This window comes from Mus musculus, chromosome 7, assembly GCF_000001635.26.
Source record: "Mus musculus strain C57BL/6J chromosome 7, GRCm38.p6 C57BL/6J".
NCBI classification, from domain to species: domain Eukaryota; kingdom Metazoa; phylum Chordata; class Mammalia; order Rodentia; family Muridae; genus Mus; species Mus musculus.
In genome coordinates, this window is record NC_000073.6 from 67,586,233 (window position 1) to 67,605,110 (window position 18,878).

Genomic DNA, 18,878 nt, shown 5'->3' on the forward strand with positions numbered 1-18,878 from the left:
CCCAGGTTCTCTCAAGCCTGACAACCCGAGCTCCATCCCCAGGTTCCCCGTGGCAGACAGAACTAACTTCCTCAGGTTCTTCTCTGACCTCCGGGTGCAGGACCTCCCCAACATATGATGTGAACACATTGGTAAAATCCTTTTTTAAATGGAGAACGAAATCAGTTGTTTGCACATTTGCTCTGTAAGAAATACTAAAGGGGCCGAAAGACAAAACTCGGAACAATGGGAAAAGATTCTGAGACCTGCTTCGCGGACTGGTATACAAAGTATATTCTGAATAGTTTGTGTTCTGCTTCTGTTGGGTGAAGGATTGGCTCAGGGTGGACAACAATGGCATTCACATTTTCTGTATGCGAACTGCCAACACAGAAGATTAACATCTCCACTTACAACTGAGTTCCCTTGGTTCCTCTCAGTTCCATGATGTTCAGCTTCAGATGTTCTGCTGGCCTGCCCTTGGGGACCTAGCAATTGCTTATGTCATCACCTGCCACATTGTCATGTGCTCCAGGTGTGGACTGCCCGCCCCTGCAGCGTTCTCTCTCCCCCCCCCCTCTCCTTCCCTCTCCTTCCCTCTCCTCCCCTCCCCCCTCCCCTCCCCTCCCCTCTCTCCTCTCTCTCTCCTCTCTCTCTCCTCTCCCTCTCCCCTCTCTCCCCTCTCTCCCCTCTCTCTCCCCTCTCCCCTCTCTCCCCTCTCCCCTTTCCCCTCCCCTCCCCTCCCCTCCCCTCTCCTCTCCTCTCCTCTCCTCTCCCAAGTCTCTCCCTCCTCCTTTCTGTCCTTCTCTGTCCCACCCCACTCTCTGCCCTCATGGCTCTGCTCAAGTCTGTCTACCTGTGTGTACATGTCCACTGGTCTGCCTCTACCCTTCGTCAGGTCCTCACTCCCCTCTCTTCCCCCAACAAATCCCCTTTATACCTGATCTGTCTGTCACAGGGCATATTTACTCAGGAACATACCCTGCCATGGGCCCACCAGGTACCACCTCACCACATCATCTTTCATAATAGAGCCTATCTTGATTGTACATATACATTAATAATTGATACGTCTTCCTAACATATTATTATCTTATTATATATTGTTCTTTCCCTCTAACATTTTTGTCTTAAAGTATTTTGTCATTTCTTAAAATAGTTAACTATGAAAATCAGTGTAAATTTCTCAAAAAAAAAAAAAAGAAAAGAAAAAAAGAAAAGAAAAGAAAACCTTAAAACCTAAAAATAGTACGATCACAGGAGACTCAGGAAGATAGCTCAGTGGATCAAAGTGCTTGCTGCCAAGCCCAATGACCTGAATTAAATTCCCAAGAGTTACATGATGGAAGGAGAGCAGACTCCACACGCTGTCCTCTGACTCTGCATATGCACACATACACTCACACACTGAAAAGTACAACTTCTTTAAAAGAACTACCATCTGACAAAGTTGTACCAGTTTTGCCCAAAGTCAGGATCCCACAGAGATATGTGTTCACCCATGTACACTACTACACTACTCACACCAGCCAGGACGCCCATCCACAGGTGAGTGGACAAGGGCACACGGCACATCTGTATCACTGAATTGTGTTTAGCCACAAAGACATCCTATTATAGGAAGACGATAGAACTGGAAAACGATCCATTTCTTTGATGTAGATGTTTCTACTTAAGCTTCCACAACACCCAAAACACTAGCTGTGTACATAAATAACTCAGATTCCCACAAAGGTGTCCTAACAGATGAGTAACTCTCATTTCTACATGAAAATCAATATTCATCTGTGACTGTGAAATCTGTAGTTGTAGGGGTGAGTTTCTCAATTTCCTATATATCTTTAAAGGCTTCAAGTAAACTACAACAAGAAATATATAACAGCATTAAGCTAAAAAATCAACAATAAGGAGGAAATAGAGACTTTAAACACCTGCAAACTGGACAACAGGCTTGTAAACATCCATGAGCCAAGAAAACTGAAGAAAATCATGAAATGGCTTAGCATAAACCAAACATACAACATCAAAATTCATGAGAGGCAGCTAAAGCTTGGAAATTTTATTTTGAAATGTGTGTACAACAAAAGTGAAGTAAAAATAATATAAATTTTTATCTCAAGAGGTTACAGTAAAGACAGGCAAACCAAACACAAAGTGCAAGAAGAAAGTAACAAGTTAGAGGCGCAAAACCAATCCAGGGCATCAAACAAAACCACAGGCCAAGCCAGCAAGGACTAAAGTGGGCTCTTGAAAGGACCAGGATGACAACTGCTGGCCGGGCCTGGGCAAAGGCAGTGAGGGCGAGAATAAAAGGCAACACACAAGACCACAGGACATACGTGAACATAACTGAAAAGAACTCTACAGAATTATAGAACCACTAGAGAACATTATGTCCCAAATCAGATAATATAAATTGTTAAACCCCCAACATATCACTGGAGATAGAGGAACCCTATCTCTAAGAAGGTGAATTAGTAATGAACTATTTACAGATGGATAATGTGAAGCACATATTTAATAGCTGAATCCTAGAATTCTTTCTCTGTATGTGTCTGTCTCCTCCCCCAGCCCCACCTTCCTTGTCTTGCTTTCGACACCCTGTGAAGACTGGCCGAGCTTGCTTGAGTTAGAATTTTCACACTCACACACTCTGTATCCATTGTGATTGGCTGCTTTTGTTCAAAATCATCTTGGGAGTCAAATGTATTGCTCACTGTAACTGCCGGATCAGTTTCTTTTGTTACTACAGACATCCACGACACAAGCTTTGTGGCCTATCAGTGCTTGTTTGGCCAACACTTACGAGTCATCCCTGTTGTTACTTAGTGGAGCCTTACTGTGGCTTTAATTTGCGTGTCCTTGGTGACTAAGGAGGCTCAGCATATTAGCATATGCTTACTGGCCATCTGGGTCTCCTCTTTGGTGAAGTGCTTGTCCAAGTCTATTGACATTTTTTTTTCTTTTTAAGCTAAATTGCTGGTCTTTTCCATTTTTATTTCTAATACTTCATTATGGATAAAAGCCTTTTGTCAGTTACATCTATTGCAAGTATCTTCTCCCAGAGAGATCTTTAACCTTCCATTATTTAGTTACCTATGCCAGAGCTCCACAACTACAGCCATTGTGCCAATACTGGACCACCAGTTTTTTAATAAAGTGCTATGAGAATACAGCATATTTTCCATTAGCTCTTTCATACCATAACGATATTCTATTCAATGATAGAATAACCGGGTCAGAAACCATGTTGCCTGCACTAACTTGCCATTTATGAAGTGGGGATCTACAGCAAACATGTTTCTTAAACATTAGTGTTCATGTGATTAATTTCCTGCATCTGTGCATTGTATCCTATTTAAGAAGTGGCTTCCTTATTCTGAAGCCTAAAGAAACTTATTTGCATTAACTCAATTACCTCACTTGTGGAAAGAAGACAGTATAATTTCATTTCTTGGTGGATTTTTTAAGTGTTCTATGTGCTTGAAAAGAATCTATTCCTTTTGTATAATATGTTATGCTATGTACATTAGGTTCACCATGGAGACATGAGCTGTACTCTACCTGAGAGATATGCACCTGCTCATGTTCAAACCTTGGAAGCATAAATCATCTCCACTCTAAGTGCTGATGGGCTCTTGTTGGCTGCCCTGCCCCAGAGACGCTGTGCTGTCATCAGTCAGGACCACTTTCCACTCCCTCACCAATTACTGCACTTGCAAAACTACTTTAGTAGATTGATTTTCTGAGACAGGTTTCTCTATGTGCAATGGACTGCTCTGGAATTACTATGTAGACCAGGCTGGCCTTGAACTCAAGAGACCCAACTGCCTCTGTTTTGAGTTTAGAGGTGTAAGACACTATGTCTGGCCTTTAAGCTTTTCATGCTTTTTATCATTTTTAATTACTTGCATATGTGCAGTCTGTGTGTGGTACACTTGTGTGTGTGCACATGGCCTTGGAGTTGGATACATCCAATTCCACTGAAGCTGGAGTTAGGGTGGTAGTGAGCTGCTTGAACCAGGTCCTGGAAATCATACTCCAGCCTTCTGTAAGAGCAATACTCTTTACTCCAGTCTCAACATGAAGTTCTCAAGTAAGAAAAAGAATGAGACAACAGATGGAAAAAAGAAATTGTGGACTAGAAGAGAACCCCAAAGTTTTTCAAACACACATTCCTTTAGCTGTTGCACTGATGAGACAGGCTGACTCCATGACAGGCTTCAAATGGGCAGTTCAGGAGATTAGGGCTAAAAACCCAGGCTTCAGGCAGCTAGTCAGAAACTGCCCCATCACCTAGCCTGAAGCAAGGACAATGGGTCAGCAGTTTCCAGCCAGTCCTGGTAATGGAATGTCATCCTTAGACATAGAGTAAGACAAAGCCCACCTACCCCAGAACTCCCCTAATGAGCTTTAAATCAGGTCTTTGAGCTCACTTGGTTGTCTCTCTATCTGGATAATGAGAGACTTCAGCATCCTGGACGTTTGCAAAGAAAGATACTCTTTGCGTTTACATACTATTTGAGTGCTGGGTACCAATCTTCAGTGAATCATGGACCCTTACAGCATCTGATTATTTCAGAACAAGCTAGAGCACAATCTAGAAAACCTGTTTGAGTATAAATTGGGAGCACCACTGAGAAAGTGGCTGTGTTTTCTGAACCTTCTAGGATTCATTTTTATAACTCAGCAAGCAAAGAATCTACAGAAAGAAGAGCGGCATGGCCCTGTATAGTAGACAAGAAAGTGGGATGGAAGATGGCTACCTTGAAGCTCGCTTAGGATGCTGATCTGTGACACTCAAATAACGACAGCATCCAGTGTGTCCATCTGGACCCAAAACTGCCATAGAATGGGATGAACAAGATTTGGAACCACACCCCCCAAACCTCAAGAAAAAAATGACATGAGCATTATTTTTTAAACAAAATATTAGCTGATTAGCCAAAAAACAGACAAGAATTCCTTTATTACAAGGTTAAATATATTCAATCGCCCTCTATGAATTCAACTATCTTTGTTCCATTCTCAAGAACAAGACACAGTGTTAAAGAATCTGCAGAAAATACTGGTTCCTTCTGCAGCTGAGCCTCAGTTGGGTCCACAGCCCTAGCCACCCTACCCTCAAGTGCAGCCTTGTGAGACTTCTAAGATCTCATTAAGCTGTGCTTGGGCTGCAAGCCCTCAGGACCTAAGACAATAAACTGTGTTACTGTCTTTAACCACTCACAGGCAATAACTAAGGGAATATTAAAAGCTGGTACAACACTCTTTCTGATACTATAAAAACTACTCCTATCAAACAGTTTTCAAAGACTCCATGTGTCAGCTGAAGGTCTGGAGAAGGCCCTGGACTTCGAATTGGAAGATCTTGTTCTTGATTCTATCTAAGTCACCCCATGGAAGGTTTACAGCTCCTCAGTGCTTGAGATTCATTACACATAATCAAGGATAAAGCCTCCCACTGGGCTAGAGAAAATGAGGAGATTCATGAAGATTCTAAAGCGCCAAATAAAATAAAGCAATTCTGCTTGGCTCTAGCAGGAGGCAAGACCATCATCTCCCGGTAGGGTGAGTGCTGTGGACTGTTGGGTCATCACCAGTATTGGCTCCTGGGTTCTATTTTACAACAGCCATCTTAGTGGTCACTTCTGCACCTCATGAGATCATGTCCAGAGCTAAAAATCTCCCAGTGGCTTCCCACTATATCTAGTCCATAATGACCAAGATCACATATATTAAGACTTTTTTTTTATTAATAAGAACAGGGCGGCTGGAGCGATGGCTCAGCAGTTAAGATCACCGACTGCTCTTCCAGAGGTCCCGAGTTCAAATCCCAGCAACCACATGGTGGCTCACAACCATCTGTAACAAGACCTGATGCCCTCTTCTGGTGTGTCTGAAGACAGCTACAGTGTACTCACATAAAATAAATAAAATAAACCTAAAAAAAAAAAAAAAACAAAAAAACAAAACAGGGTATTGCACCTAAAGCTCTTCTGATCACTTGTTGGAGGAACAGGGCCCCTTTTCAGGAAAGTACAGGGAAGGCTGGTATCAGAGCAGCCATGAGCCAGCCTCTGTGTAGACTTTAGGAACACAGGAAAAAACCATGAGGCAGGAGACTATAGTAAGGAAAAAGGTAATTTCGCTGAGTATATGCTTCTATAGCTTACTCTTCCCTGTGTGACAGAAGGGAGAGAGACATCTCAGCTAGTAAAGTCCTTGCTGCTCAAGCTTGGGGACTTATGCTTGAAGCTTCAGCATCTATGCAAAGCCCTTCCACAGGGGACAGAGAGATGGGAAGATGGCGTGACTGGCCGGCCAACTTAGCCTACAAGGTTAACTATATGCCACAGAAAACCCGTCTGAATAAGTAAGAATAGCTCCAAAGGAAAGACAGCCAACTCTTCACATGCACCTGAACCCTTGCAGAGATTAAAAAAAACAAAGTGAGCAGAATGTTTGGTCCTGTGCTAGGACTGAGCATCCATTAGAGGGGGCTCATGAAGACACCATGAAAACAAGAGACTGACCTCAACAGAGCAAGGCTGCCTTATAATTACAACAATGGAGGGCAGCAGTCTCTCTGTGTAAGTGCAGACTGCCAAAGCCCTAGGAGCCTGGGAGCTTCCTGGGGCAGAAGATTCCATCTGTAGGTCTGTTCCTGCCACCTCACCATGGCAACGCGCTGCGGAGCTTCTCGGCTCCTACCTGCCTGCAGATGTTACTAATGTGGCCATGTCACCTTTCCCGTCCAGAGGTCCTCAGCACACCTGTGCCTTCTAGGTCACTAACCCTTCAGCATCCACCTGCTTTATTCATTCACGGGAGCTGAAGAATGGATCCTTCTTAAAACCGATTCTAATTAGTTTACATCACTTGTTTACTCATTATACAGTGTGTGTATCTGTATATCTGCGCGTGGGGACACAAATGCCATGGCACACTAGTTGAGGTCAGAGGACAGACAACTCTCAGGACTTAATTTTGTCCTTCGGATCAAGCATCGTGGCCCCAAATTGACTATTCTTTTGCAGATTAGTAGACTGAGCAATTTTGGTCAAGAAATTTGTTGGGCCCAACAAAGCTGATTTAGCTTTGTCACAACGCCATAGGGACCTGAGTTCAGTTCCTAGGACCCAGTTCTTGGCTTTCCAAACATGCTCCATGGCAAGTGGGTGCTGTCCCCTCCAAAATCAATACATCAACAAATAAGTTAGCAATTTAAAAAAACCATGATGGTTACTAGTATTATTTACTCTTTTGGATGAGGAATTTTATTGACCCTAAAGCACATAGAATTTGACTACCACCCTTGCCACTGTCATCCCCTTGCCACTGAGACCTTCTCGAGGGCTGCCTGCCTCCCCTTCCCCTCCTGGGCCTGCGGGCCGCACCAGCCTAGAGTGTGCACGCGAGGGCCGCCACATCCCAGGCGCTACAGGAATGTGGCAGGGTCGGTAGCTGACAGCGATGCTGTGGTGAAACTTGATGATGGGCACTTAACTCCCTGGGTTCTCCAGTTCAAGCCGACGGACGTGTACTTCCCTTAACTGATAGTTACATTTTGAGGGCACATTAAAGGTAGCATGAGACCAGGCAAGAAGGTATCAGTGATGGGCATGGTAGATCTCAACCCAGAAAGCTTTGCCATCAGATTGACCTGTGGTGATTCTGAAGAGCCTCCTGCTGATGTGGCGATTGAACTCAAAGCTGTGTTCACAGAAACTCTTGCATCTCAGGAGAAAGAGGCAAAGAGTGCTCGGCAACCCCTTACTTTCCATTCATTCCAGACCAGCCGTTCAGGGTGGAGATTCTTTGCAAGCACCCACGTTCCAGGGTGTTTGTGGATAGACACCAACTTTTTGATTCTTATCATCGTGTTCAAACATTATCTGCAATTGACACCATAAAGATCAATGGAAACCTCCAGAACACCAAACTTGGCTGATGTTTAAAGCACTTCTATTTCAAATATGATCGATCAGGTGCCACAACTACATGTCTGAAAAGAAGTGTCTTAGCCAGATCTGGAGACTTAAAAAGAAAATAACAACAACAACAAATATAGACTTCACTGTCTCTTTCTCTGAAGTAAGTCCAGAATGACTTAAACTGTGGTTTTTCCAGAAGAAGAAAGCTCGCAAGAAAGACACGGAGCCATTGTGCCCAGAACAAAATAATACATTTATGCTGGATTTTATTCAGACTAGACTAAAATGGATTTGTGATGATTTGTGATTTGGTAGCAATTACTCATCATTTCAAAGCAAGGTGATACTTAGAAACAAAAGTGCTAAAGACCTTAAAACCAACAAGGATATATCAAATCAATGCATTTCTGTACTGACATGGAATTACGTAGCACAACTGACACTTTAGTCAGGGTATTTACACAGAATGGAGATTGTGCAAGGTTTGGTTCTTATGGTTTTTGGGGGGTTGTTTTGTTTTTTTGTTTTTGTCTTGTTAACTTGCATTTTTAAGCATTCTTGATTAATTTATCTATATTTAGTATATGTATTAATTTATCAGAATGAGCAATGTCTACAAATTATGAACTTAGGTCTGAGGGGAAATTTATGTATTACAAGCATAAAATAAGTGGATTTTTACCTTAAAGAATTTGAGTGTATTCTCCTTACCCCTCAACTTTGGCTTCTTAACATATATTGCTATAAATGCTTTTGGGGACATTTTTGCAACACTTCGATAAAACTAAAGTTCTTGTCGAGGATGTGAACTTTTGTTTGCATCGCTTTTTCTCCTTCCTGTGAATTGGCACAGCATTGGCTTCCTTAAGGCTAACTACCTCTTAGAATTACATAATAGCTCATTAAGTTATTAAATTAATGGAAAGCATTTAAGAGGTGATTGCATAGACAGCTTTTAAAATAACTATATATCAGTTTTTAATAGTATGCTATGAAAATGGTTCCAGAATGCAGTATAAAGCAGAAGCAAGGTGTCCCAAATTACTTACTGAGAAATAATTCATACCAACCTAGGCTGTTAGCTCATTGTATGCTTTTTCTTCTGAGACTCTCCCCAGTATCCCTGAGCAATGCCTTTGGAGCTTCTGAGTAGACAGTGCTGCCTCCCTGGTGGATACGGTGGGATCCAGCTAGGTCATCTGAAAGATCCAGTCCCAGGATCTCAGCCAACAGTGATCATGCCTCCAGGGAAACTGCTTCCCCACACTTGCAGAACTACCAACAGGCTGCAGATTATTAATATATCTGCAAGGTTAGGGATGGCTGGTGTTTCATACGCTGCATTGGTCTGAGAGAGACGGGCCTTTGGCATTGCTTTGGGCAGGTAGTGGGAGAAGAAAGGCATGCTGGGTGGGGTGTATTTATATATAATTTAGGTTTTGTTTGTACAGTGTATGTGTCTTATTAGGGCATCTCCTTGTCCTTCTTCGCTTTTAAGGTTTTTTACACAACATGCAGAGGCACTGAAGTGGCCATGTCATCTTCATGTGTCAAGAACGTAGACAGTGTTTCAGAACCAAAGTCTAAAATAAACAAAGAAACTAAAATAAGGAATCTTTATAGATGATATATTTGGATTCTTCTCGACTTTTAAACTGTTTAGCGCAGTTCAGTGGTGTTATATACAAAGCCTTGTCCACCAAGACCGCTGCATCTTAAAAAGCATTGTATTCTAGCTGGCTTCTCAGGCAGCCAGGAGAGCTGTTTTGTAGCTCCAGGGTTTTGTTTTGGTTTTTGTTGTTTTGTTTTTTGCCTGTGAGCAATTTCTCATGGGTTGAAAAGCCACTTTAGAGGAGTGTCTGTCAAGAGACTTAAAACACACCCTGAAAAACATTTATTTGTAAGATTTGGATTCCATTGGTGCAGTAAGCACCTCCCCAGGAGGGATCTTCCGAGTGGCCGAGCATGAAGCTTGGGGAATGGGAATCTAAGAGATTAGAAGGGACTTTTCTCTCCACCTGTCAGCTAACTCATAAGCAGTCAATCCCGTAGAGGCTGCTTGGTAGGAAAAGCAGTAGTAAACCCCCAGAGAGCAGCCTCCTGGCAGCCATCTAAGTGGTGCATTGAGTTGATTTTGGACTAGTTAATAAATAGGGGCCACAGCCCAACTCACTGTCCAAATGGCTAGCTAGAAACTAAGACAAGTTCACACTCTCCTCAGCCTGAGAGGTCTAATGTGGGAAATTCAGAATGGAAAGTGCAATTTAAAGTTTCATGGGGAAAGTAATGCATATACAAGGAGTTCTATCCACCCTGGGCCCTAGTTTTGCAATAACCAAAACCAAGAGATAACAATCAGGCTCTGGGGAAATAAGCAGGCTTTAGACAACCTGCAGCAAGAATGGAGGAAATGTGTCTATCTACCAAGTTAACAGCTGACTACTTCCTTCCTGGGCGATCCCAGAATTGTCTTAAAATTATTATTATTTTTTTTAAATTTTGAAGCCCAGTTTCAAATCTTGTCAACTTCTTTAAAACTCCCTAAGAGATCATCAATCTTAGAATTGATGATGCATTAAATGGCAAATCCATGTGCATTAAGAGAAAAATATCCAAAAAAGGATCAAGCCCTATTGCCTTGAGAAAACAACTTTGGCATTTTCCGGCACTAATGTAAAGATAAGTTTCCTATGATGACATATTTTCAAAGAAACACTTTCCTATTTACTGCATGGTGTAAACTATTGTTAAATGTATTGTTACATTCTATCACTGCTGAGAGTTATTTGCACTATAATAAAGGAATTTTCTACAAGATTAAAAAAAATAATTTGAATAGCAATTAAGCATGCATTAAAATCAACTGTGTTCCCTGTTAAGTTTCAAACCCAGGACAAACAGTTGAGGTGTCTATTTAACTTATCCAAGCAGACCTGGCCTCAGCTTCTGCCAGCATCTCTGAGTTCCTACCAGTTACAGGGCAGGGCTGTCATACCCTGCCCTCTAGCCCCACCCCATGCTCTTCCCTATATGACACAGCCATTTTGCTTATATGCCCCTTTTGTGTCTTAGGCCTCCTGGCTGCTATACCTCCTTCCCCTCTCTCCCTCCTTCCTTGTTCTCACCCTCCCCCCAACCCCCGGTTCCACACATGGCCCAGCTCAGTCTGGTCATATCCACTCTGGACTTCCCCAGTGTCCCTGCCTCTGGCTATGCTCTCCCACATATCTATAATAAACTTTCTCCTCCACCATTCCTAGGAACAGTCATGGCCTTTCCAATTTTTTTTTCCATTCATTTCCCACTGAGACCAATGAATGCTGCCTTGTAAGAGATAAATACTTCATTAATAAAATTTACTTCATAATAACCCAACTCCAATGTTGACAAACAGACAGCTGGCCTCCTCACACATAACAAGAAAGACTAGAATAGTTTGATTTAACAGAGAAGAGCAGCAGGCCAAGAGACTCAAGTTCTAAGATTCTTCTCACAAACTCAGAGGCAACTGACTGCTGCAGGGCCACCCAGGACTCACTGTGTAGACTTGGTTAGCCTGCCTCTGTCTTCCAGTATGTATCACAAGACCAGGCATCCAGAGCAAAGTGTTAGTGATCAAAACCCAGTGATACTCCTGGTACAGGTCAGACAAGAGCACAACATCATCCAGCCTCTGTGCAAGGCATCAGACATGAGAAATAGCCATGGGAGTCGGGATGGTGGACTCCGTTAAATCCCAGCACTCTGAAGGCAGAGGCAGGCAGATCTCTGAGCTCAAGGCCAGCCTGGTCTACAGAATTCCAGGACAGCCAGGGATACTTAGAGAAACCTGTCTTGAAGAACAACAACAAACAATCACTGAGTAAAACTAGCAACTAATGTCCACATATTACTTATGAGACATTAAAGATCCAAGTACGAAAGCCAACTTTGGAAAAGGAAACTTTCATTTTGTGTGTGTGTGTGTTTTAACAAAACAGACCTGGAGTGTGTGGCAGCAGCTTAGGTGAGTGCCTTTAAATAGTCAGGGATTTGTGAAGTGCAGAGCACATGTAACTTAAGCTGTGTTTTCCTCAAATCCCCAAGCATCCATTTGCTTTAAGAAACCCACGCTTCCTGGCTGGGCGCCTGCATACCAAACCTGCCAGGTCTTGAATAGTTTTAGTTCTGTTACTAAATTAGGAAACTAAAGTAGGCAATGTCTGGGCCAACAACAAACTAAAAAGGCTCAGCATCATTAGCCTGCAAGTCTTCTTAAAAGCCAGGTCATTAGAAGATATTTAATTTTTAATTAGAGATACCAAAGTAATTTAGCCTAATAAGGAGCAATACTAGAAATAATTAAATGAAGACAAAAAAGAAAAAAGAAAGAAAAAATTAAAGAAAAAAAAAAAGAGAGAAACCCAAGCATTTAACAGAGTATTCTTTAGAAACAACCTTCATCCCTGTGTTGGAAATAAACCAGCCCTTGAGGCTCAAAGACGCAATGGCGGATGCTAAAATGTGTTTCAGAAGCAACAGAGAGGCAGGTGAAGTTCATCACAGCTTTACAAAGACAGAGGGGGGAGAGAGGGGGAAGACAGGAGGAAGAGAGGAGGAAGAGAGGGGGGAGAGATGGGGGAGAGATGGGGGAGAGAGGGGGGAGAGAGGAGGAAGAGAGGGGGGGAGAGATGGGGGAGAGAGGGGGGGGGAGAATGAATGAATGAGAATATTCAGCTTAGGAAGTAGCCAGGGAGGCTTGAAAAACACAGAATGATTTCATGAAAATAGTCACTTTAATAAGACAAAAATATGAAGAGAACATATATAATTTTCCTCATCCCAACCTTTACTAGTCTAATCAGCATACCACAAGGTTTTAAAAAGGAACATAGCTATTAATTAGCATTCCCTAAACTATTATAAAGTCACCCTTATATTTTCTCAAAAGCTAATGCCTGCATTCTGAAGGTGTTCAGAAGAATTTTAGTTCCAAGAACATCCAGAAAAGATTTCCCTTATAAACACTGTTAAACATTCATAAATTTCAGAGCTCTGTTTATTATGACTTTAGTTCTGTGAAATAAAAAGAAGTTAAGCGTGTATTTGCTGTGTAGTCCATTTTTCTTGGTTTATGTATTTAAACACCAGATTCAGAAATGACAGAAGCTTGACAGCATCTGAACGTGGCGAGATGCCCTGAAAGACTAGTCACTTTGGATCCACCTTCTAGCACAAAGCCAGTTCCACAACAATTCCTGATGCCTGAGCATGACTTCTACAGAACTTCACAACCAACCAAGGCAACCCCGCATGTGCCCAAACCCAGAGCCTCTTGTTGCGTCACTTGGCTACCTACCATCCCTACAATCTGGCCATGCATAAAAGGGCAGGCAGGCCCATGGGAAGAGGCTGGGCCTTTGCATCTCACATCTGTGCTGTCCTCAGACCTAGAGGTGGTAAGACTCCTTCAGACCTCCCTAATCCACTCCATCGATTTCCCTGTGCTACTGAGAAAAGCTGTGCTGTTGTGCATACACAAGAAAATAAGAGAAGCTGGATCCAATGTTTAGATAACTAAAACCAAGAGGCCCTAAGCCTCATCTTCTTCAGAGTACTCATAAGCACCATTAAGGGGCCATGTGAATGAAGTCAGTGTCAGGAAAGGAAAAATGTGGGGCCAGAGACAGCTCAGCAGCCAAGAGCATTTGCTGCTTGTGCAGGGGACAGGGTTTCGGTTCACAATACTCTATAATTCCCCTTCCAGGACAGCCAAAGCTCTCTTGACTTCTGAGGCACCAGGCATGCACACGTGCACTACAGACATGCAGACAAACACTCATACACGTAAAATAAAGATAAATCCTAAGAAGAGTCAAGGATGTCAAAAGAAATCGAAAAAAGAAAAAAAAATTGGACTCTCACTGCCTCATTAAAAACCCTAATTTAAAGCCACAGTTATCAGGGCACAAGGCACCCAAAAGGCATGGAGCAACTTCCTTTTCAACAGATTGGGCTAGAACAACTAAAAACGCCATATGTTAAAAACAAAACAAAACCAGAAATCTCAACCATTACCTATAGCATGCACAGTAATTAATTTGAAATGGATTACAGACATAGATGAAAGACACAAAACTACATTAGGACTTACAGAATATGGTATCTTATGACACAGAGTTTGGCAAGCATTTCTTAACTAGATCATCAATGATACAATCTACAAAATAGAAACTTGGTAAATTTGGAATCATTACATTTTTAAATGTCTGCTCTTTTTTTAAAAAAAAAAATTACTAAAATATAAACAAAACCCATCACAGACTAAGTAAAAACAAACAAACAAACAAACCATTTCCAGGTCATCTTAGGCAAGAATATAGGCCAACATACTTAAGGGTTCTTTACTAAGCATTTTAGTATTTTGCGAACGATATAACAGACACAGATGACAGTATGTGTAAGGATGGGCGTGGCTGTACTCCAGCAAAACTTTCCAAGCTCAGATTTGGTCTCATCCTTCCAGGCTAATTTGGATTCTAGGAGAGCTATGTTATAACCCCACACTGTACTAACTGACAGCAATATACCATCCTCTTTCTTTACAGGCACGTGTGTATGGTACCTCTGATTGGGAGGGCGGCCCTTTGGTCCTGTGGAGAAAGCCCGCTCTGGTACTTTATACTTAAGATTACTCATCTCTAGTTTGTCCATTTTGTGGATTTTCCTTTGAAATAGTTACATCTTACCAACTTTCCTCATTAATGAGTGAAATAAAAGTTTTACCACATTTAAAAGTCTTCACTGAGAACCACAAGCTCAGCTTTTTTTTTTTAAAATGATGTTCCCAAATGAATACAGAACCATTCAGAATATACAAAGAAATCTTACAATGCAACAATCAAGACACCAACAACTAGGGGCCATGAGAAGGCTCAGCAGTTAAAGTGCTCACCTCATATGCATGCACCTGCAATGCCTTCCAAGGCAGACAGGTATCTGCAGCAAGCTGGCTAGTGACACTAACCACAGCAACAAGCTCTGGATTTGACTGAGAGACTTCTCCTCAAAGAATTAGAGTGACTGAGGAATACTTCTAATTAAGATTAAGACTCCACATGCACTTAAAGAAGAAAAATTAGTTTTTAAAAAACAACAAATTTATGATGAGATATCTGAAATGCTTTACCAAATAAAGGACAAACACATAAAATATATTAATAAATATATTAATAAAATGCAAATCAAAGCTTGAAAAAGATGCTACTACATGGCCAGTGGAACTACAATTCAAAAAGACTGAATGTACTAAATGTTAAGCAGGATGAGAAGGACCCAGACCCTTCAACACTGCTGTCAGGCATGTAAATGGCACAGCCACTTTGATAATATAGTTGAGAAGTTTCCTCTAGTTGTGATAGTATATATAAGTGATCCTAAAAATTCCACCAGAGAACACCTAAACCTGGTAAACAGCTTCAGTGCAGTCGCTGGATATAAAATTAACTCAAACAAGTCAATGGCCTGTCTCTACACAAAGGATAAACAGGCTGAGAAAGAAATTAGGGAAACAACACCCTTCACAACAGTCACAAAAAATATAAAATACCTTGGCGTGACTCTAACTAAGGAAGTGAAAGATCTGTATGATAAGAACTTCAAGTCTCTGAAGAAAGAAATTAAAGAAGATCTCAGAAGATGGAAAGATCTCCCATGCTCATGGATTGGCAGAATCAATATAGTCAAAGTGGCTATCTTGCCAAAAGCAATCTACAGATTCAATGCAATCCCCATCAAAATTCCAACTCAATTCTTCAACGAATTGGAAAGGGTAATTTGCAAATTCATCTGGAATAACAAAAAACCTAGGATAGCAAAAACTCTTCTCAAGGATAAAAGAACCTCTGGTGGAATCACCATTCCTGACCTAAAGCTGTACTACAGAGCAATTGTGATCAAAACAAAACAAAACAAAAAACCTGCATGGTACTGGTACAATGACAGACAGGTAGATCAATGGAATAGAAATGAAGACCCAGAAATGAACCCACACACCTATGGTCACTTGATCTTTGACAAGGAAGCTAAAACCATCCAGTGGAAAAAGACAGCATTTTCAAAAAGTGGTGCTGGCACAACTGGTGGTTATCACGTAGAAGAATGCGAATTGATCCATTCTTACTGCCTTGTACTAAGGTCAAGTCTAAGTGGATCAAGGAACTCCACATAAAACCAGAGACACTGAAACTTACAGAGAAGAAAGTGGGGAAAAGGCTCAAGATATGGTCACAGGGGGAAAATTCCTAAACAGAACAGCAATGGCTTGTGCTGTAAGATTGAGAATTGACAAATGGGACCTCATAAAATTGCAAAGCTTCTGTAAAGCAAAAGACACCGTCAATAAGACAAAAAGGCCACCAACAGATTGGGAAAGGATCTTTACCAATCCTAAATCAGGTAGGGGACTAATATCCAATACTAATACACCAGAAAAATCAAATAACCCTATTAAAAATGGGGTACAGAGCTAAACAAAGAATTCTCAAGTGAGGAATACCGAATGGCTGAGAAGCACCTGAAAAAAATGTTCAACATCCTTAATCATCAGGGAAATGCAAATCAAAACAACCCTGAGATTCCATCTCACACCAGTCAGAATGGCTAAGATCAAAAATTCAGGGGACAGCAGATGCTGGTGAGGATGTGAAGAAAGAGGAACACTGCTCCATTGTTGCTGGGATGCAAGCTAGTACAACCCACTCTGGAAATCAGTCTGGTGGTTCCTCAGAAAATTGGACATAGTACTACCAGAAGATCCAGCAATTCCTCTCCTGGGCATATACTCAAAAGATGTTCCAACTTGTAATAAGGACACATGCTCCACTATGTTCATAGCAGCCTTATTTATAATAGCCAGAAGCTGGAAAGAACCCAGATGTCCCTCAACAGAGGAATGGTTACAGAAAATGTGGTACATCTACACAATGGAGTACTACTCAGCTATTAAAAAGAATGAATTTATGAAATTCCTAGGCAAATGGATGGACCTGGAGGGCATCATCCTGAGTGAGGTAACCCAATCACAAAAGAACTCACACAATATGTACTCACTGATAAGTGGATATTAGCCCAGAAACTTAGAATACCCAAGATACAATTTGCAAAACACATGAAACTCAAGAAGAAGGAAGACCAAAGTGTAGATACTTTGCTCCTTCTTAGAATGGGGAACAAAATACCCATGGAAGGAGTTACAGAGACAAAGTTCAGAGCTAAGATAGAAGGAAAGACCATCCAGAGACTGCCCCACCTGGGGATCCATCCCATGTACATCCACCAAACCCAGACACTATTGCACATGCCAGAAAGATTTTGCTGACAGGACCCTGACATAGCTCTCTCTGTGAGGCTATGCCAATGCCTGGCAAATACAGAATGGATGCTCACAGTCATATATTGGATGGAACACAGGGCCCCTAATGAAGGAGCTTGAGAAAGTACCCAAGGAGCTAAAGTGGTCGGCAACCCTATAGGAGAAACAAGGATATGAACTAACCAGTACCCCCCAGAGCTGTGTCTCTATTTGCATATGTAGCAGAGGATGGCCTACTTGGCCATCAATGGTAGGAGAGGCCCTTGGCATTGTGAAGATTATATGCCCCAGTACAGGGGAATGCCAGAGCCAGGAAGTGGGAGTGGGTGGGTTGGGGGGCAGGGCGGGGGGAGGGTATAAGGGGGTTTGGGGATAGTATTTGAAATGTAAATGAAGAAAATATCTAATAATAATAATAATAATAATAATAAGGTCCACTTGCCATATAACCTGGAGAGGCTACTCGGGTATTTGTGAGAGAGAAAGAAAAATACATGTCCATAAAAACCTTGTTTACAAACGCTCATAGCAACATTGTTCATAACCGTCCAACGTGGAAACCATCTAAGTCATCAATCAACTTATGCATAAACAAAACATAGCCCATCCAAATCACCACCACCACCACCACCATCATCGTCATCATCTGAAGTATAAAGTAACAAACTGTAAAACTCATGTTTCATGACGGTGTACACACGAAAACACTGTCCTGAGTGAATCAGCCTCCCAGAAAGTCCACATGGCTCCATCCAGGTAAAACTGAAAAAGTCAAAACTCAGAGCCAGAATGCATGGGCAGCAGCCGCTCAGGATGAGAACAGGCCTGGCAGGAGGCAGGCACTGTGGAACTTGAAACTGATGGCAGTGGTTCTACTGGACTAGACAGGGGATTCCTAGTCTGTGCTTATCTTTAAAAACTTACCAACTGCATGTTTAAAAGGGTGTATTTTATAGTATATAAATGATACTTCAAATTCTTTAAATCAACAGGAAAAAATTTTAATTACTAACTCATGCCAGGAATAAAAGTACTGGTATTGTCATAAAGTTTAACAACGTATTACTAAAAAGACTATTCGGTGTCTCGTACAGAGAAAAGAACTGTACAGAGGACCTACTGTAGATTAGCTATAGATAATGTGCTGGGAATTGAAAATCAGGATTTTATTTCTTGTTGTGCACCTCATAACAAAAGTGTTTTTAATTTACAAGTAGTTCAAATTTAAGCTATGGACAGGAAACAGACTTATTTAACCACCACACCTTACTGTATCTTTTAGGAACACAAGCAAATTTTCAAATTTCTATTTATATCACGGATGTTAAATTGTAGTGGGAGTTAAAATTTCCCTATCACAAAGGAAAAATAAAAGCAGGGATGAAAACGCATTAATTTAGAGGGAGGAATTGAACCCACATGCTAGACAAACATTCTACACTTCCAGCCCCAAGTCACACTAATTGTATAGTCATGTATTTTATTTAACATTTACAGTACATAAGGTTCCATGGAATTCCAAGTATGGGAAACTTAAATAGCTCTATGGATAATGCTCAGAAACAATCTAACTGTCCATGCAGTGTAAGCCAACATAATGCACAGAATCC

At 41.6% G+C, this 18,878-nt stretch overlaps 1 protein-coding gene and 1 pseudogene across 6 annotated transcripts in view; one reads left to right on the forward strand and one right to left on the reverse strand.

Moving 5' to 3' along the window:
* Positions 1–18,878, reverse strand: part of Lrrc28 (leucine rich repeat containing 28) — a 131,927-nt gene that overhangs the window by 72,823 nt on the left and 40,226 nt on the right. Inside the window, exon 6 of one of the 6 annotated variants that reach the window (NM_027413.1) lies at positions 8,167–9,499. The exons of the other annotated variants lie outside the window; for them this stretch is intronic. Within the exon in view, the coding sequence (NP_081689.1) occupies positions 9,420–9,499 (80 nt within the window). The 3' untranslated portion in view covers positions 8,167–9,419. Of the gene's footprint in view, positions 1–8,166; positions 9,500–18,878 lie in introns of those variants that run through there. 6 annotated transcript variants of the gene reach the window in all.
* Positions 6,092–7,992, forward strand: Gm32983 (annotated as a pseudogene).